This window comes from Fukomys damarensis, unplaced genomic scaffold, assembly GCF_012274545.1.
Source record: "Fukomys damarensis isolate Sample0158 unplaced genomic scaffold, DMR_v1.0_HiC HiC_scaffold_39, whole genome shotgun sequence".
In the NCBI taxonomy this organism is placed as follows: Eukaryota; Metazoa; Chordata; class Mammalia; order Rodentia; family Bathyergidae; genus Fukomys; species Fukomys damarensis.
In genome coordinates, this window is record NW_022900951.1 from 85,954,351 (window position 1) to 85,973,354 (window position 19,004).

At 36.8% G+C, this 19,004-nt stretch overlaps 1 protein-coding gene across 1 annotated transcript; it reads right to left on the reverse strand.

Moving 5' to 3' along the window:
• Positions 1-17,187: 17,187 nt before the first annotated feature.
• Positions 17,188-18,242, reverse strand: LOC104847623 (interleukin-10 receptor subunit beta-like; the record flags this gene model as incomplete). The annotated part of the gene is given in 2 exon segments (XM_033760500.1): positions 17,188-18,053; positions 18,056-18,242. Coding segments are annotated over 2 exon segments (1,053 nt in total), but the record flags the coding sequence as incomplete, so codon positions are not given.
• Between the last annotated feature and the right edge of the window lie 762 nt (positions 18,243-19,004).

A 19,004-nucleotide genomic window follows, 5' to 3' on the forward strand; every position in this document is an offset into this window, starting at 1 on the left:
GGCCCTAGATAAGAATTCCTGCCCTGGTGAACAATTTCTACAAGTAGCAGTATGTTATAGCCCTCATATGTGTTAGGATAGAAAATATCAACAGCAAAAAAGGAAATAGCAAATCTTCTTGGCCAGTGGTTTTTAAAGTGTGGTCCCTGGATCACCAGTTTCAGCATCACTAGGGAACTTTAGATATACAAATTATCAGATGCCATCCCCGAGTTTGCTGAATCTGTAACTCTGAGAGTGAAACCCAAAGCTTTTAAATAAACCTTTCAGGACAGTGTGATGTAGGCTCAAGTTTGAAAATCACTGTCCCATCCAAGTCCAAAGACTTAAAACTGTCATCCTCTTTGGGAAATTATCCCCTACCTTGTTATAACTGAACCCATGGACCACCTCTTTTCGCTTAAATGTATCATCTCTAAGTTCCTCTGATTTCTCCTTCATTGTCTCCTTCATTTTTCTCAAAATATGAAAGTTTGCCCAATGCTGTTATATGTCTCTACTTATATCGTTCTCCATTCTCCCCCTTTCACCTATTTTCATGATTTTAATAGTCATAGCTATATTGATGCAGCTTGACATCTAAGACCCCAGTAGCACCCATCTATGACCATATACTGATAGGCTAATATCAAATGATTATTTCCACCAAGTGCGTGTCCAACTTTCCCAATTCTCCACTGTAACTTGCCAACCTCTCCACCCCCAGCAAAAAAAAAAAAAAAGACTCGTGCTTACCTTTGATGGTTCCATCTTCTTACCTAATATATCTAAACATTCTATTGAACGCTTCTTCACAATGTCTCCTGGATATGAAGTCATCATTCCTTCCCACTACCCAAGTCTAAATTTTCAGTATCTCCTACCAGCACCTCTTGAACAATCTTCAAGATCACTTCCAGTCTCTCTTCCTTAATTCCTACACACTACCAAACATTTGTCCACAAAAACTATGTTTACATTATAATATCTTCCTGTTCAAAAATCTATTGATAGCTTTCTTTTATGAATTGCTTCATATCTAAATTACTCAGTTTGATTTTCAAGACTTAAATGCTCTGGCTTTTTCCTTTCCATCCACCCATCACTAATGAGCATGTTCACATACCACATTGTAACAGGCACCTAAAGATAGCCATGACTGTGAAAAGAAATTACCCTGGCCTTGTTCTTGTCTTTTCTTAATCTGCTGCCTCTTGCTCACGGATATCTTGCTCCATGGATCTCCAATCTCTGATCCTTTCTCTCAAATCTTCGTTTAACCTCTTGGTTTGGATGAATTGGTCCAGTCTGCATTCTGCCTTACTGGATTTCATTCTCTACTTGATCCTTGGTTCTGCATGCTGTTTTGGCTTCAGCATCACTCTACATTTTAAAACAATGCTTTATTCAATATTTGATTCTTAGGGAATCCTTTAAGCTATACAACTCATCCTTTAGTTATTATTTCTTCTCCATCAGAGGAGCTTCTTGGACATTGGCCTATAGTAATCCTTTAGTAAAGTTAGCTCCTTACTGGAATTGGCCCCACATTACAAACATCATTCTCATCCCCATGGTAAACTCTTTTATACTTCTTTTCCTCTCATATTCTATCCATCTTTAAAGATTCATGACATTCTGCCTGTCTGTATTGCCCCATGCTCACAGGGTAAGTGAACTAACTTGGGTACTAGTTGGAGCCCATAGGCTGGAACTGAGTTTCAAGGAACCCAAAACCAAGTATACTTTTGCAGGTCTCCAAACCCAAAAGAGAAAAATAAAAGATCGCTAATAGAAAGTAAGGAGATCTTTCTCAAATGGAGAGGGGATCAAGAGATGGAGGGGGGATGGTATGAAAGGGAAGGGGATGAAAAAACAAATACATGCAATGTGTTATGTACACAGAACAACTCCCCACCAGGAATGTAATTACTACAGTCTACAAACATGTACTAGTAAAAATAAAAACAATAAAATGATATAGAGCTAAAGAAGAAGAAGATGATGAAGAGGAAGAAGGGGAAGGAGAGGAGGAGGAAGAGGTTAACTCATATTTTTCAGATGAAGAAAAATGTCAGTAACTAGTGAGAGAAGATGCATACATTCAGTTCCAGTGACTAGAGCAGGGTCATAAATAAAGCATTGATTTTTTTTAAAAAATTGAATTGTTACACATTGGAAGGAATAACAAAAAAAAATAAAGGAATATCTTAGAGTCAGAGGAATGGTAGAATATTTGCTAAGAACAGTGTCAAATGTCAGGGGCATAAGGATGTCATGGTGGCTTGAAGTTTCAAGGTTGAAATATCTACCAATACTACTGTGTTCGAGACTTCCAGGTTATGGCATAGAACTTCTTTTTACTTGCTCACATTGATTTCAACCTCTGAAAGATTGTTTGTACCTCCAATCCTCATTTAATGATTAACACCTTTTAAAATTTTGTCTCTTTCGACCATTTTTTTAAGTTGTAGTAATTCTATGGATTTTATTACACTTTTAATGCTAAATAGAATATTTGTCATAAATTTAATCAGTGCATAAAAGGAATTTCTACAAATTAAAAAATATGATTGCCACATTTAAAACTTTGGTAGAGACATAACTGCTGGAAACAAAAATAGTTTTTCAGAGGATAAAATGGAAAAAAATTGGTCACAATAGAAGAGCCAATATGCATACAAATTGAAATTATTACTTAAAAGATAAATAAAGATATATCTTAAAAACCTGATATACAAATAACAAGATGTAAGCAATGAGAAAAAATAAGCAGATATAGAAGTTTTAATCGGGGAAAGTGCAGAAGAAAACTTCCCCGTATTTGCATACAAGATGTGATCGAATAATACAGTGAATATTTCATTTTTAAAAATTTATTAAAAGACACATTACCATTAATCCCCCTCAAAATACTACCCCTTGCTTTGAACATATTTATCCCATCTTTCCTGTCATGTTCTGAAGCAATTCTAGAAGTCTTCTTTCATGAGTGTCTTTGGTCTTGCTGGCATGGCTTCTTCCTCAGTCTGAATTGTTCAAAACATTTAGCTTTCTTTATCCAGTCTCCCACTGATGGGCAAATGGGCTGTTTCCAAGTTTTAGCTATTACAAACTGTGCCACTATAAACATGGGTGTAGTTTTTCTACAAAAAACTCTACTTAACCTTGTGCATATATCACTGTGATATTGATATATTCACACCTATGTTTATAGCAGCACAGTTGGTAATAGCTAAAACTTGGAAACAGCCCATTTGCCCAGTCTCCCACTGATGGGCAAATGGGCTGTTTCCAAGTTTTAGCTATTACAAACTGTGCCACTATAAACATGGGTGTAGTTTTTCTACAAAAAACTCTACTTAACCTTGTGCATATATCACTGTGATATTGATATATTCACACCTATGTTTATAGCAGCACAGTTGGTAATAGCTAAAACTTGGAAACAGCCCATTTGCCCATCAGTGGGAGACTGGAGAAAGAGAGATTAAATGCCGAATAGTTTCTCTGGTGTGAAAAATATAATAGTACATAAGATCCTAATGAGGTAATTGACAATGTAAAATTGGAAGAAAAGGGCTAAAGGTGTAGGGAAAGTGGGAAGGGTGGGGGAAAGCTAATAAGGGAAAAGAAAAAAATATGAGAAAATGAAAAAATGGAAATGAAGTGTTTGTAGATGGGGAGGCGAGGAGGGGGCGAAGGGAGGGAAGGGACAAGGGGAAAAATGAGAACCACGACCTGTCATGTAAAGGTACAAGATCCCAAGGATGAAAGTAACTGTACTGTATACCTAAAATGTACCAATAAACTCAATGAGAAGAAAAAAAATTGCCTTTTGTAATCATTTTGACTTCGGGAAAGAGGCAGAAGTGGTGTGGGACCAAATCTAGTAAATAGGTGGATGAGGATAGACCATGATGTTTCTATTTGGCAGAAATTGCCATAAGTGTTTTGAATCTATTAGGACACCTATGCAACAACAAAAAGACACTCACAAAAGAGGATTTCCAGAATGTCTTTAGAAAGTGGCAAGAATGATTGAAGAAGTATTCCCCCCGAGGCAATATTTTTAGGGGTGTTAAAGGCGATGTGTCTTTTACTTTAATAAAAATTCTAATTTAAATATTCCCCATATGGTTCAATCACACCTTGTATTCCACAAGTAAGGAGAAAATCTCACAAGCTGGCCTATTGAAAACAGTTATCTGTCAGATTAGTTTTGTGTTTATCTAGCAAAGACTGGAATCATATTTCTCATCTTCCTTACTTAAAATAAGAAAATGGTAGAATAATACCTGTAAACAATAAAGACAACTGTGGTTAAATTCCTTTTGTACCCATCTAAGACATCATTCATCTGTCTAGTATGACATTTTCAGATATTCAAGAGATCAAAAAAAATTTACCATACATGTATCCTTTATGAAAAAATTGCTTAAGAAATTACACAAATTCAAATTAAATCAAAACAAAGATTTCAGGATAAATGAAAATAATGTGATAATTGACAGTAGTATTAAATGATAGATATATACAGTGTGTGCTAAAAATGTATACATGCTTCAGGCAAAGAGAAATTGTATGATGTTTTTTCAACAGATGTTACTACCCTCATAAGGGGGACCCTCGAGAATGTCAGACATTGCAAAAAACCCACTACTGTGCTGGACCCATAGAGAGAAATTGAAAATGCACATGCAGCAATCTCAGTGACCCCAGGTTACCCAAGCAGCAGGTTTCCTTACTAATAATCGTTTGGAAGCTAATAGTCACCACTCTGAGCACCTCTTGTAATTGTAAAGGCCAAAGGTGACTTCTATTAATCTCATGATGCCTTGATAATATTAAAGTATTTGTACAAGTTTTTATTTTCCTGAATTGTCCATATATTTTAGATGGACTCTGTATATCATCTTATCTGAACTATAGCAATTAGCAATTGTTTCTTAAGAGAAAATTGAATTGTAGCATTACAGTAATCACTTATTTGTAATGTAGCAATTACTGCCTAATTTTATCTCTCTCCATTGAATCCTAATCAATTTATTTTGTAGTGGCCATTGATCTTTGTAAAATGTGTAGTAGAGTGAGAAGAGCATGTTTGTTATTTAATGATGGTACACCTGAAGTGAAACATAGCTTAAATATTATTGTTAAAAATAGTGAGGTAAGCAATAGCAAACAGAAATATAGTCAGGGAACTAAATTACTTGGGGAGAGGGGAGTAGTAAAGATTTTTTTTAATTTGATAAATCTATTTCTACTTTTTAGTGAGGAAATGAGAAAAAAGAAACAAGTATGACAAAACATAATGAAAAGGGCTGGAGATTTAGCTCATGATTCAGCCACCAGCCTCACAAGTGCAAGGTCCCAAGTTTGATCACCAGTACCCCAAAAAATAAAAAAATAAAAATAATGAAAAGAACAAGACTATATATATTTATCAGAATGAGGGTGGGTTAAATTAACCTTTATTCAAGAAAAATAAAAAAGGATACTCAGTTTTGTTTTCTTTTTCTTCCTTTTATCTTTATTGATACATTTTAGGTATGCAATAGTTGCCTTCATCTTTGGGATCGTGTATCTTTACATGATGTATCTTGATTCTTATTTTTTCCCCATTCCCCTGCCCTCCCTTCACTCCCTCCACTCTTCCTTATTTACAGAAACTTTGTTTCCCTTTCTTTCTTTTTGTCTTATTTTTTATTTTCCCTTCTTAGCTTTCCCGTACCCCTCCCACTTCCTCTGCACCTTCAAGTTTTGTTTCTATTAAAAATCAACAATATGGTATTTATAATGACTACTACTGAAAAAGAAACAAAGAAAGGCTTAAAATAAAACTACAGAAGGACTATATTAGAGCAATGCAAACAAAAATAGAATGGTATTTAGTTCTTTTAGGAATACTGAATTGTTTCTGGTATGAGAAACTGAAAGTGTAAATGAGGACCAAAATGTACAATAGATAATGGGGAAAAGAAAGAAAAGGTCCAAAGGGGGAGAGGAAGTGGTGGGGGGTGGAGTATGAGAAAAGAAAGAAAAAACAGAAACAAAGATTTTATGAATAGGGAGTGGTGGAGGGATGGAAGGGAGGGAAGGGTAAAGGGAAAAAAACAACAAGAACCAAGATATATCATGTACAGGTACAAATTCCCAATGATGAATGTGATCATAATGTATACCTAAAATGTGCCAAAAACATAATGAATAACAAAATACAGTAGAAGTATAAAAATAAAAAGAAATGATATTCAAAGCCAAAATAATTGAAAAGAGCAAGGATATAGTTTTATGATAATAAAAGGCCCATTCCACAGAGAATTTATGTCATACTCAAGAAATAATACAGTAGTTAACACGTAAGGAAAAATTAGAAATACTAAGAAATTTAGTAGAAATTCATAGTTACAATGGAGAATTTTATATATTTCTTAAAATATTTAAAAATAAAGAAGACAAAAATAAGCAAGGATATAAAAAACTGAATAATGTAATCAACACATATTTCACATATATCTTTAAAACATTTCTAAAAATCAATCATGTACTTGGCTATTAAACAGTTTTCATAAATTCCAAAATGTAGAAACTTATAGATTATGTTCTGTGGCTAAAATAAAAGAAAAAATTAAAAAAGAAGGGGCTGGGCATTTAACTCAGTAGTTCTGTCACCTACCTCACAAGCACAAGGACCTGAGTTCGATCCCTGAAAAAACTATAAATTCTTTAGAAATTATTTGAAGGATATCTTATAAGAGAAAACACTGTGATATATTGTATAGTTAAACTTTCTGGAAAATCTATAGCCTCTAATGTTTTTGTTATTTAAAAACTCAAATAAAAATAAATGAACTAAGAATTTAAAATCAGAGAAAAACAAAAACTTAATAAATGCAGGAAAGTAATAAAGTTAGAAGCTATAATTAAAGAAATAGAAATTATCATCACCGTATAGCGCACACATACCCCTATCCTTTATACAGATAAAGAAATACCTTTAGAGAACTTTTATATGATTATTGATGTAAAATGTTTTAATAACATTTTAGTGAGCAGAGTCCAGCATAGTAGTAAGAAATAACTAAGCAGGGTTTATTTGAGAACTGCAAATATAGTGAAATTTAGCAACTTTTCAATATAATTCATTACATCCACCCCATAAAGGAAACAAGCTTTATATAATTGTATCAGGAAGTAGTAAAGAAGTATTAACTCAGCAGTCATATCTAATAATAAAATATTTAAAGAACAAATATAGGAAATAATCTCAATCTGTTAGGCTATTTGCTAAAATCCAAAGAATCATAAAATCAATATTGAATGAAAAAGGTCTTATCAAACCTGGGCTGCTAGAGAAGTGCCAAGAATGACCTCAGCCTCCCACAGCATTGAAACAAAAAAGCCCAGATGAATGAACCTAAACAACACTGCTCAATGAAATAAGCCAGACATAGAAAGACAAAGATGTTGATGTCACTGATATATGGAAGCTAATGAAAGCAGAGTAGAGTGCTGGTGGGAGCGGTAATATCGATAAGGAAGAAGTACCAACTTTCAATTAGATAAGAGGAATAAGTTCCAGGGATCTACTGCACAGCAACCCACTACAGTAAATAAAAAGTATATTTAAAAATTGCTAGAAGAGCAGATTTTAAATGTTCTCGCCATAAGAAAATGATAAATTGGCAAAGTGGTGATTAAGTTATATTAAGTAGCTTGATTTAATATTTCCACAATGTATACATGTATCAAAACATAACACTGTAATCCATTAATATATATAATTATTATTGATCAAAAATGTTCTAAAGATACATTTAAGCATACAGTATTGAGCCTGTCTTGGTAGGTGAATGGAAATGCTCCCAGAATGGATTATCTAAGAGCTGCATTGTAGGCCTCAAAACTGCATGGCTGAGAGCTAAAAATATGTTAAAATAGTATTTTTCATTGGAAAAATATATTTTGACTAGATAACTGGAATCAAAATTTTAGATTGTTACCTGGCTGGATATATTAAAGATTTAAATTTTCACCTGAACCAAGACCTGTCGTACAGAGGTTTAAGATCCTAACAATGAATGTAACTGTACTGTATCCCTAAAATGTACCAATAAACTCAATTAAAAAGAAAAAAATAAGTGTTCACCTGAAAACCTTATAGCAAAGTAAAGGAGAATATTTTTTACCCTCAGAATGGAGGAGAACTTTTTCTTAGCAAAGTAGGACTTTTTCTTAGCAGTTTCCTTGAATACACAAAAAAGAAAACAATCTGAAAATACATCGAAAAGGTAATGACTGAGTAACTCAGCAATTAGTCATACATAGAAATATTTATTGTTATTGTTTTCAAAAGAGATACACAGTATGATGCAATTTTTATTTTAAAATAGATTAAGAAAAGGCAACATATGCCTGTGCACATGCGTAACGAACTTCACTGAGTAAAATTCAGAGGAGAGTCTGCCTACACTCACATATTGTCTCTGTAGTTCAAGAAATGTTTCTGAATAACAATCTACAATTGAATTCTTATTTGGTAAACATTCACTTGTCAAGCAAACCAAAATGCTTCACTTCTGTTAAAGGACTGTGATACTGTGGCTATCCTGGTGTTTTTATCTCATGGAATAAGCCACACTGGTAAGTGGTCAAATAAAAGGAAGCATTTACAATTTTAATAAGGTCTTCATGTCTGAAGAAAGCCTGTATCAAAATCTGTGTAAATAGGGAGGGGCAGAGGGGTTGAAGGGAGGGCACGGGAATGGGGGAAAAAATAAAAACCGAGACACATCACGTAAAGGTGCAAGATCCCAATGATAAGTATCATCAGATTGTATACCTAAAATGTACCAATAAAATTAATGAATGGAAAAAAACATAAATTGTGTATTCATGTGCTGTCAAAAGAAAAAAGTTAGAAGTTTATTTTAAAGATCTAATTGGCTTTTATTTGTAAGTCTAGAATTAGGCAGCACTTCATTATACAAAATAAAATGAGTGTTCTGATGAGCTCAGCAGAAAAGGCTTGCTTTATGGGCAGAAAAGTGTTGGAAAAAAGCACACACAGAGCAAACAGCAGATTGGGACAGAGGGAACTTTACTTCAACTACAACTGTTCTGCTTGGGGACTTGATTCCGCTCCCCTGCTCCCCCTCCCTCCCCTGATTGTTAAAATGTTTGAAAAGGCCAGATGAACAAATTTGGCTTGGTGGCACAGAATTTTGTTTTAGTTTGTTGAGCCTAGTACTGGAGCTCAATCCAAACCAATAGCTTCCTATAAATTTTATTCAGCAACACTCATGAGAAAAGTGTGGCAGGACACAAATCAAACTATGAACGCTGGTTATAATCCAGATGTTGACTAGGAAGGGAAAACATTTTGTTTACATGTATTTTTGTGTTGAATGAAAACAAGTAATTTAAAGTGAACTTAATAGAAATAAATTTGGGGAAGAGATAAAGCTAGAAAGACTGCCAAAAGCAAGACAGATGAGAAAGAGAAGAGAAAAAGGAGAGGAGCTATGAAAACAGAAAGAAGAGCAAACGTAATGACCTGTTTCAGGACTGTAATCCTAGGAGGATGAGGCAGGAGGAAGGTAAGTTTTAGCCCAGTCTTAGCAGTTTAGCCAGACCCTATCTCAAATTTCAAAAGTAAATGGGCCGTAGATTTAGCTCAGTGACGCCACGGCCCACCTCGAAAGCGCAAGGTCCCGGGCTCGAACCTGCTTCTAAAAATAATAATAATAATAATAAAATGAAAAAAAGATTGAGAATGCAGTTCAGTGTGAAGGCCCTGGGTTCAATACCTAGTGCCACAAGGGAGGGAGAGAAAGAGAGACAAAGAATGGGAGGGAGGGAGGGGAAGCAGCAGTAGTTGACAACTGAAAAGGATAAGTGTGAGAGCAAGTGCTGGAGGTCAGCCACAGTGTAGCAGTTGCTAATCCCTGTGCATCTGTGCCAGCTGCCTGCAGTGGCCTGGCCTGGCTGGTGCTCCAGTAATGTGGGAAGAAGCAAGACTTCGCGGAGGCACTTTCTAATCCTGTAACTAAAGGAAAGACAGTAAGTCTGAATTCATGTCCGTGGGAGCAGCTGTGACAGAAAGAGAAGAAAAGACCGGCTAGCAGAGCCAGCAAGCCTGCCCGACTGGGAGTCTGTTGGCCTGCAGTGGCCAGATTTCTAGAGATGCTCCTGTGGAAGCTCAGACAGCACTACCCACCCCACTTGAGCCATTAAGCCTAGATGCAGCAAGCACCACCTCTTATCCCAAGAGGGTGAAATGTGGAGGAGGGGCCGCGGAAGACTTGATGATCACAGAGGGTGGGAACAGAACAGAGATAGGCCAGCCATCTCTACTGAGCTTCCTCCAGTGTCCTTGCCTGCTCCTCTCTGCAACTGAGGAATGCCCAGACCTAGGTACTGGAGATGGGAAGGAAATATTACTGGCAAGGGGGGCAGGAGACCTGACTCTGAGAAGAAAGAGTGCAGAGCTAGAGACATGAAGTAGAAAATTAGCTCCATCATCCTGCCAGTTGTCGCTTCTATGTTGAGGCCTCTCATGTGAGAAGTTGAGTGCAGTCTCTGAATTCAAATCCTAATTCTGTCACTCTTTTTTTTCTCTCATTGAGTTTATTGGTACATTTTAGGTATACAGTACAGTTACATTCATTATTGGGATCTTGCACGTTTACATGACAGGTCTTGGTTCTCATTTTTCCCCCTTGTCCCTGCCCTCCATTCACCCCCTCCTCCCCTCCCCATTTACAAACACTTTATTTCCATTTTTTCATTTTCTCATATTTTTTTTCTTTTTCCTTATTACCTTTCCCCTACCATTCCCATTTCCCCTGTCACTTGTTAATTGTGACCTTCAGCAAGTTACTTGACCTCTCTGGAATTCAGTATCTTATTTGTAAAATGGAGACAATAATATTATGATCCCCTCCCACATGGTGTTGAGTGATTAAACATGATAATACACACAAAGCATAGCCTAGGAAAATGTGAAGTGCTCAATGAATAATAGCATTAGAACATTAATTAGTATCTCATGTATGTGCAGAGCCCCCTGCCAGATACTGAGCTTTAATAGCTACAGAGGCTCAGGATTCCATCACTTTCCACTATCTCCAGCCCTCCCTAGCTCTTCTTCCTGCCACCACCAGTGCTGGATCTAAAATTCTGTCTTGCCTTGGAGTGTCTCCAGCTGTTTGCTCATTTTCCACCCACCACTTGTGGGCCTGGTCTCCCCTTCGGCAACACACACAAACATGCACACATTTTCTTGGGGCACACCTTCACTTGGAGAGCGAGGCATCTTGCCCAAGCCTCCTAGAGTCCAAGTTAGTGTGGAACCTGGGTTGGGGAGCCACAGGAGCTGGGGGGGGGACTCTAAGTTACAGACAGACACCCAAAGAACTGAGAAAAGACACTGATACCCTCTTGTGAGGCCCTTTAGAGAGCTCAATGCAGGCAGCAAATAGCAAATGCTTCAGGTTGGTTTTTTTCATCAAGCATTTGCAGTTGCTGGGTGTAACCCTAGCTTCCTTCCTCTGTGAAATGTGTGAATGTGCTATTGTCAAGCATTCCACATATTGATTCTCACACATTTCACTGACTTAATCCCTCTCTGACCCCATTAACCCAGAATAATGAATACTTGTTCTTTTAAATCCAGGCCTACCTCCTATACATGGCCAAGGACCATAATGGTTAACCAGCAAACCCCTGCTTCTCATCTGTCTTTGAAATACACAATTCTATAGCTGAAAATGTAAAGTGAAAGGGAAAAGTCAAGAACGATTTCTTAGAACTTTTGTTTATTTTGCCAAAGTATAAATATGATGCTGCAGAATATGTCCAAATGTTCCCAAAATAGATCCAGTGCTGAGGCTGTGCTCATGCTTGGGCATTGCCAGAACTGGTTTCACTATCCAGCTTCAAGTCAATATCTGAGCAGAAGGTGGTGAAGAATTCTCACTTGATGAGGTGCTGAGTAGTCAACTCTTCAAGATTAGAAAAGCTTCTTGATTTAGGAGACATTTGTTATGGAAAGATCTCAGTCTCTCTTGGGGAATCTCCCCTGTCCTTGTCTTGGCTCTCCTGGTGGTGCCTCGCCGAGCATGTTGTAGCCATTGCAGGATGTGCCTTCACAAGGCCAGCCTAGACCACTGGGGGCAACCATGACTCACTTCCCTCATTCACATGTATTTTCTCCAAGTTGCTCAAAGTAGACATGCTTCTTATTGTCAGCCTTCTCACTACCTTTCATGCCTTTAAATTTATGTATTTTTGTTGAGCCTGACTCTAAAAGCTAGATATGGTTATTATAAATATTTAAAAGTGACAAAACTGGAGCTCCATAGCAGTTCTGGACTTAAGAAACCAGTCAAGTCTAAACTGAGGAGATTTGTGGATTGTAATACCTTAATTACATTGATTGAAAGGGAAAACATGGAACTAGAAGAGAACAAGAAGGCAGAGAAAAAGAAGCAAGGACAAAAGCCTTCAACACAGAAGTTTAAAATGGATGGAGCACCTGATTGTAAAGGAAGAAAAAAGATGCTGATACTCTAAATGAGTATTTGTTTCATAATCACTAACTTTAAAGCAGTAGTTCTTTCATCTATGGGTCTTCATAAGATGTACTGTGCCATGCTCAATTGTTATGTAATTCAAAAATAGGTTTATCTGTTTATTGAGCTATAAATATAGTATGTACTTTCATTTTTTAAAATGGAACAGCTGTGCTGAAATTTTTTATCATTAACACTTTAAGTAATAAAATAGGTTTCATTTATTAATAAAAAGTCACAAATCTACAATCTACTCATGAAAAGAAAAGCATCAGACAAGCCTTATCTGAGAGACAGTCTGAAAAATACCTTGAATGGTACGCCTCAAAGTTGTGAAGATCATAAAAAATCAAGGAAAATCTGAAAAATTGCCACAGCCAAAAGAAGGCTAAGGAGACATGACAATTAATTATACAATAGTATTCTGGCATCCTGGCATAGGAAGGAGGCATCTCAAACAGTATGGACAGCAGTTATTGATATATCAGTAGTAATTCATTGGTTCTAACAAATGTACCATAGCAGCATAAGATATCAAACATAGAGAGAACTAGATGAGGCATATATAGTGACTCTGTTACTACCTTTGAAGATTTTTGTAAATTTAAAACTATTCTAAAATTAGAATTTCATTTAAATATTTTCAGAGTTACACTATGGTGTACGGTAGGGCTAGACATATGGGAAGTTTCTGGGCTGATGATAATGTTCTATGTCTTGAGACTAAAAGAGTATAACTACTTGTCAAAACTCATTGAATTGTTCACTTTAGATCTGTGTGATTAATTGCATGTTCCTTTTATCACAAAAGAAAACATAAATACATAAATATGGAACTCCAATAAATAATATGCATGCTGAAGTATTTTGAGAAAAAATGGACTGATGTCAGCAACTTTCTTTGAAGTTCAAGTAGATATAATATCTTTTCACAAATCTTTGTGCATTTGCCTGAGTATATCTGTAGGATAAATTTCTAGAAATAGAATTCCTGCGCTAACAGAATTCCTGTGCCCATTTGCATCCTCACCAACAGTGGATGAGAATGCTTGGGTCCTCACACTTTCATCAGCACTAATTTTTATTGGTTTGTTTTAACTTTTGTCAATCTGATAGTTGGAAAAACATAATTGTAGCTTGTTTTTATTTTAATTTATGTATCATTGAGGTTATACATTATTTTTATGTTTATTGGCTCTTTGGAATTTCTTCTGTTAGTTGACTACTCATTCAAATGGCCAATTTTCTACTTTGTTATTGATTTGTAAAATACCTTTGTATCTTAAGGCCTTTGTAGTATGTGTTACAAATGTTTTAAAATTTTCCTTGCATTTTGTTTTAACGACCCAATGATATAACTCTTTTGTATTTTCTTTAGTTTTGACATTTTCATGACCTACATATGGCTTTTGCTAATCTCTACCTTTTTTTCTTTTCATTCACATACAGGCCTTTTCCAGTAGAATAGATGATATAGAAAGGTCATATTATTTCCCTGATATCATACAAATGATGATGAAACTGAGACATGAACATAGGTCTGTCCACTCTTAGCTCACCTACTTTTCTATTACAAGGAAGAGCCAAGAGGCTTGTTTCCACTTTCGATAATCAATTTTTTTCTCTCTGCCTGCCTAAGGCTAAGCCTGGCTGGAAAAATATACAATTTTGCCCCATAGAAAGATACAATTTGACTGACTATTGTACATGGGTGACTCATGGTGAGCAATCTTGATTCGATCCTTACTGCTGCTACAGAAATTTTTGGTTTCCTAATTAGCTTATTCAAAGCTTACAACAATTTCAAATATTCTTCTACTTCATCTTGCTTCTGATCAGTATCTCCTACCTTTCCTCTCTCATTTCATATAGAAAAAGACTTTTCAGATGGAAATGCTCAATTTTGTCCTCCACCATTCTTAAACTGTCAAAATTAGTTGGTATTCATCTAATGCTCTCTTCTTCCTGCTGTCCCACAGGACAAGGAAGGAAGTCTTCCCTTTTGCCCTCCACTGAGGCATGACTCCAGCTATTATCCCTGTCTATTTCCATGTCTTCATTGTATCCTTCTTTCTCAATTCCACAGTCAACACTTCAACATGCTCAAGCAAGATTCTTAAGAAATGGCAAAGTAACTGAAGTTATCCCATATGTATTATCAGAAATTAGAGAGTTTTTGCAGTTTAATGATAATGCCAGTACAACATACAGGAATACAGAAGAAATGGACAGATTTCTTGATACTTACGAATTACCAAAGTTCAACAAAAAAGATTAAAAAATTCTAAATACCCCAATTATAATCAGTGAAATTGAATACATAATTCAAAATTTACCAACAAAGAAAAGCCCAGGTCCTGATGGCTTCATTGCTGAATTCTACAAAACATTTAGAGAAGAACTAATGCCACTATTCTTTAAACTTTTCAATGAAATTGGAAGGGAAGCAATACTTCCAAATTCATTCCTAGAAGCAAGTGTTACTTTGTTTCCCAAACCAAGGGAAAGACCCAACCAAAAAAGAAAACTACAGGCCAGTCTTCTTAATGAACATAGATGCAAAAATCCTCAATAAGATACTGGCAGACAGAATACAGAAGGTCATCAAGAAGATCATACACCCTGACCAAGTCAGATTTATTCCAGGGAAGCAAAGATATTTCAACATACATAAATCAATAAATGTAATATAATGCACTGTATTAACAGAGTCAAGGACAAAGACCATATGATCATCACTATAGATGCAAAAAAGGCATTTGGCAAAATTCAACACCCATTCATGATTTTTAAAAACCTGCAGAAAATTGGAATAGATAGTTTTATCTCAACTTTTCAAAGGCTATCTATGAAAAACCAACAGCCAATATTATATTAAATGGCCAAAAACTGAAAACCTTCACGCTAAAATCAGGAACAAGACAAAGTATGTTCACTATCACCACTCTTGTTCAATATAGCTCTGGAAGCATTAGCTACCAGTTAGACATGAGAAAGAAATAAAATGAATAAAGATAGGAAACGAAGAAGTTAAACTGTCGTATGACAATCTACATAGAAGACCCAAGAAGAAAGCTCTGCCAAAGGACTTCTAGACTTAATTGATAGATTCAGTAGAGTAGCTGGATACAAGGCAAAAACTCAAAAATCAATAGCCTTCTTGTACATAAATGACAGACTCAATGAGAGAGAAATTAGGAAAACAATACTTACACAAAAACATCCAAAAAAATGATTTATCTAGGAATCAATCTAACAAAGAAAACAAAAAACCCTCTACATTGAGAACTACAGCACTCTGAAAAAAGATATCAAAGAGGATATAAGAAAATGGAAAGATATCCTTTGCTCCTGGGTAGGAAGAATCAACATAGTGAAAATGGCCATAGTAACAAAACTGCTATGCAGATTCAATGTAATCCTGATTGAAATTCAAAAGGTATATTTCACAGAACTAAAGAAAACAATCCAAAAATTCACTTGGAACCAGAAGAGACCTAGAATAAATAGCAAAAGCCATTCTAGGCAACAGACACATGACAAGGGGTATCACAATCCCCAACTTGAAACTATACTACAAAGCCACACTGTGATAAAAACAGCATGGCACTGACCAAGAAAAAGACCTGAGGATCAGTGCAATGGATTAGAAGATGCAGAAACAACTTCAGACATACTCAGCTACCTTGTCTTTGATAAAGGAGCCAACCATCCTTACTGGAGGAAAGATAGCCTCTTTAATAAATGATGTTGGAAAAACTAGATTTCAACCTGCCAAAGATTAAAACTAGACCCCTATCTTTCACCATGTACTAAAATCCAAGTGGATTAAAGATCTAAATATTAAAACAGAAACACTAAACTTGCTGGAAGGTTTAAGTTAGGCAGAACTCTTGAAAACATTGGCATAGGAAAAGACTTTATGAACAAATCCTCCATAGCATGGGAACTAGCACGAAGATCCACCAACTGGGATCTCATCTCTTTTTTTCTCTCCTTTTAAGATGTTTATGTTAGGTATTTCATCACAGCAACAGAAAGCTAACACAAACACAGCTGAGACAGAGATTCAAGCTCGGACAGAGCTGAGCCATACATGAAACACATGTGGGTCTCCTGAGGGTCTAGTCTCCATCTGTCCAGCCTGGTGCTAGCCATTTTGGACTTGGTTTTTCTGGTTGGTCTGTTGACACTGTGGAAGGATTTTATAGCATCTCCATTTTTTTTTTTTTTTTGTACCGGGGATCTATCTCGGGACCTTGTACTTGTGAGGCAGGTGGGGGAACCACTGAGCTAAATCCCAGGCCCATCATCTCTACTTTTTATTCTTCATAAATATTTGTTTCTCACAGTTAAAATCTGATCCTTATTGGAATGAGTGCAAAAGGCTGAAAAATACACTTTTGTTTTTTAATCATTAGTCTTTGTAAAGTGGTGAGTCCTCAGAATGGAGTTTGTCTTTGTTACTTTTGGTTTTGGCTTTTTGAGACAGAGTCTTGCAATATAGTTCAGGTTGGCCTTGAACTCGCCACATAACCCAGGGTGGCAGTGAACTTGTGGATATTCTCCTGCCTCAGCTTCCCCAGTGCTAGGAATATAGGCATGTATCACCACCACACCTGGCTACAGCTTAGTCCTCTGGTTGCTTGGACAAGTCCACTGTCTGAGAGTTGTAGATTTGGTGTTTGCTCAGGTTGTCCTGCTGATCTCCCTCTGAGGGAGACTCAGGGATAGCAGTGTCGCTGGGTCCTGCTGAGTAGATTTCCTCCTTGGAAAATAACTCTGGGGGTCCTAGTCCAGATGGGGCCTCAAGGCTGCAACTGTCATCAGGATTCTGCTTGCTGCTTTCAGAGGATTCTGTAATGACATTTAGTTTGTCAAAAACATCACTCTCACAGGAGAGTGGGAAGGAGAAAACCAGAAATGTGCCATGATGTGGGTGGCCCAAAAACTCTTTCAGGTGCTGTGGAAGAGAACTCCTGGGTGAGAATGCATACTTGGTCTTCTTATAGATATACCACAGCAAGGCAAAGCATCCCAGGAGCATGAGAAAAACCACAAAGACAGAGACTATGAGGATAAAGGCCGCCAGCCAGGAGGAGGTTGTGTCATCCTTGCCTGGCTGATCACACACAGGTGCACTTCATTCCCCAGTTTTGTTCTGATCAGGAAGAAACCCTTGAACTTGAATGAAGTAAGTTGTCCATGGTTCTAGGTTCTGGACGATTTCAAAGTTGTACTGAACAGTGACCTCAAACTTTTTATCAGTTCCATTTTTGCAGAAGTCATAAATCTTCCACATGAGCCATGTGCAGGGTTCATTCTCAATTTGAGGGGCTAAGAAATGCATCTGTAAAGAATCTGCAAGTGCTTCTACATGTACTACAGGAGGTCCAATAACAGTGTCATCCACAGGACAGAAAGTGATGTTTACCCGGTCCAAATGCTCCTCTGCAAACTCTGCCCTGATTCTCACGGTGTGGTCACCGTACTTGAGAAATCACATTCCATGGAGGCAGTACTTTTGCATACTTCTTGGAATTTCTTATAACTGTCATACTGAGCTGTGAAAGTAGGGTTCCCCTTGGTAAAAGCAGGTGAGACCCATTTAAGAATGTTTTTGAAATTAACTGAATTCATCCTGACATTTTGAGGAGGTGGCATTATCCCCAGTGCTGACACAAGCAGGCATCAGCCAGGCCAGCACCTGAGGATCAGCACCATGGCCCAGAGGGAGCTGGGGGACTCCACGGCACATAGGCTCTCACCCACCAGCTCTGAGCCCAGCCTGAGCCCACTTCAGTCTGGGCTCTCATCTTATTAAAAAGCTTCTGCACTGCAATAGAAACTACCAACAGAGCTAAGAGACAACTTAAAACGTGGGAAAACATTCTTTCCAGCTGCTCCTCAGACAAAGGTCTACTATTTAGAATATATAAAGGACTCAAAAAATCAGACCCTCCAAAAATATAAACCCAATTCATAAGCGGGCATCTGAAACAAACAGACATTTCTCAGACAAAAAAGTAAAACCAGAAAATAAACATATGAGAAAATGTTCTGCATCACTGGTCATTCGAGAGATGCAGATGAAAACAACACTGAGATTCCACCTCACCCCAGAAAGAATGTTTTTTATCAAAATATAAACCAATAACAAATATTGGTAGGGTTGTGGGGGAAAAGGAACTCTTCTCCATTGTTGGTAGGAGTGCAGACTGGTGCAACCACTGTTGAAATCAATATGGAGATACCTCAAAAAACTAGGATTAGAAGTTCCATTTGACTAAGCCATTTCTCTGCTGGATATCTTCCTAAATGAATTTTTAAAAATCATAGAACAGTGATATATGTGCACCCATGTTTATAGTGGCACAGTTTGTAATAGCTAAAACTTGCCAATTGCCCATGAACTGGAGACTGGATAAAGAAAATGTGTGTGTGTAT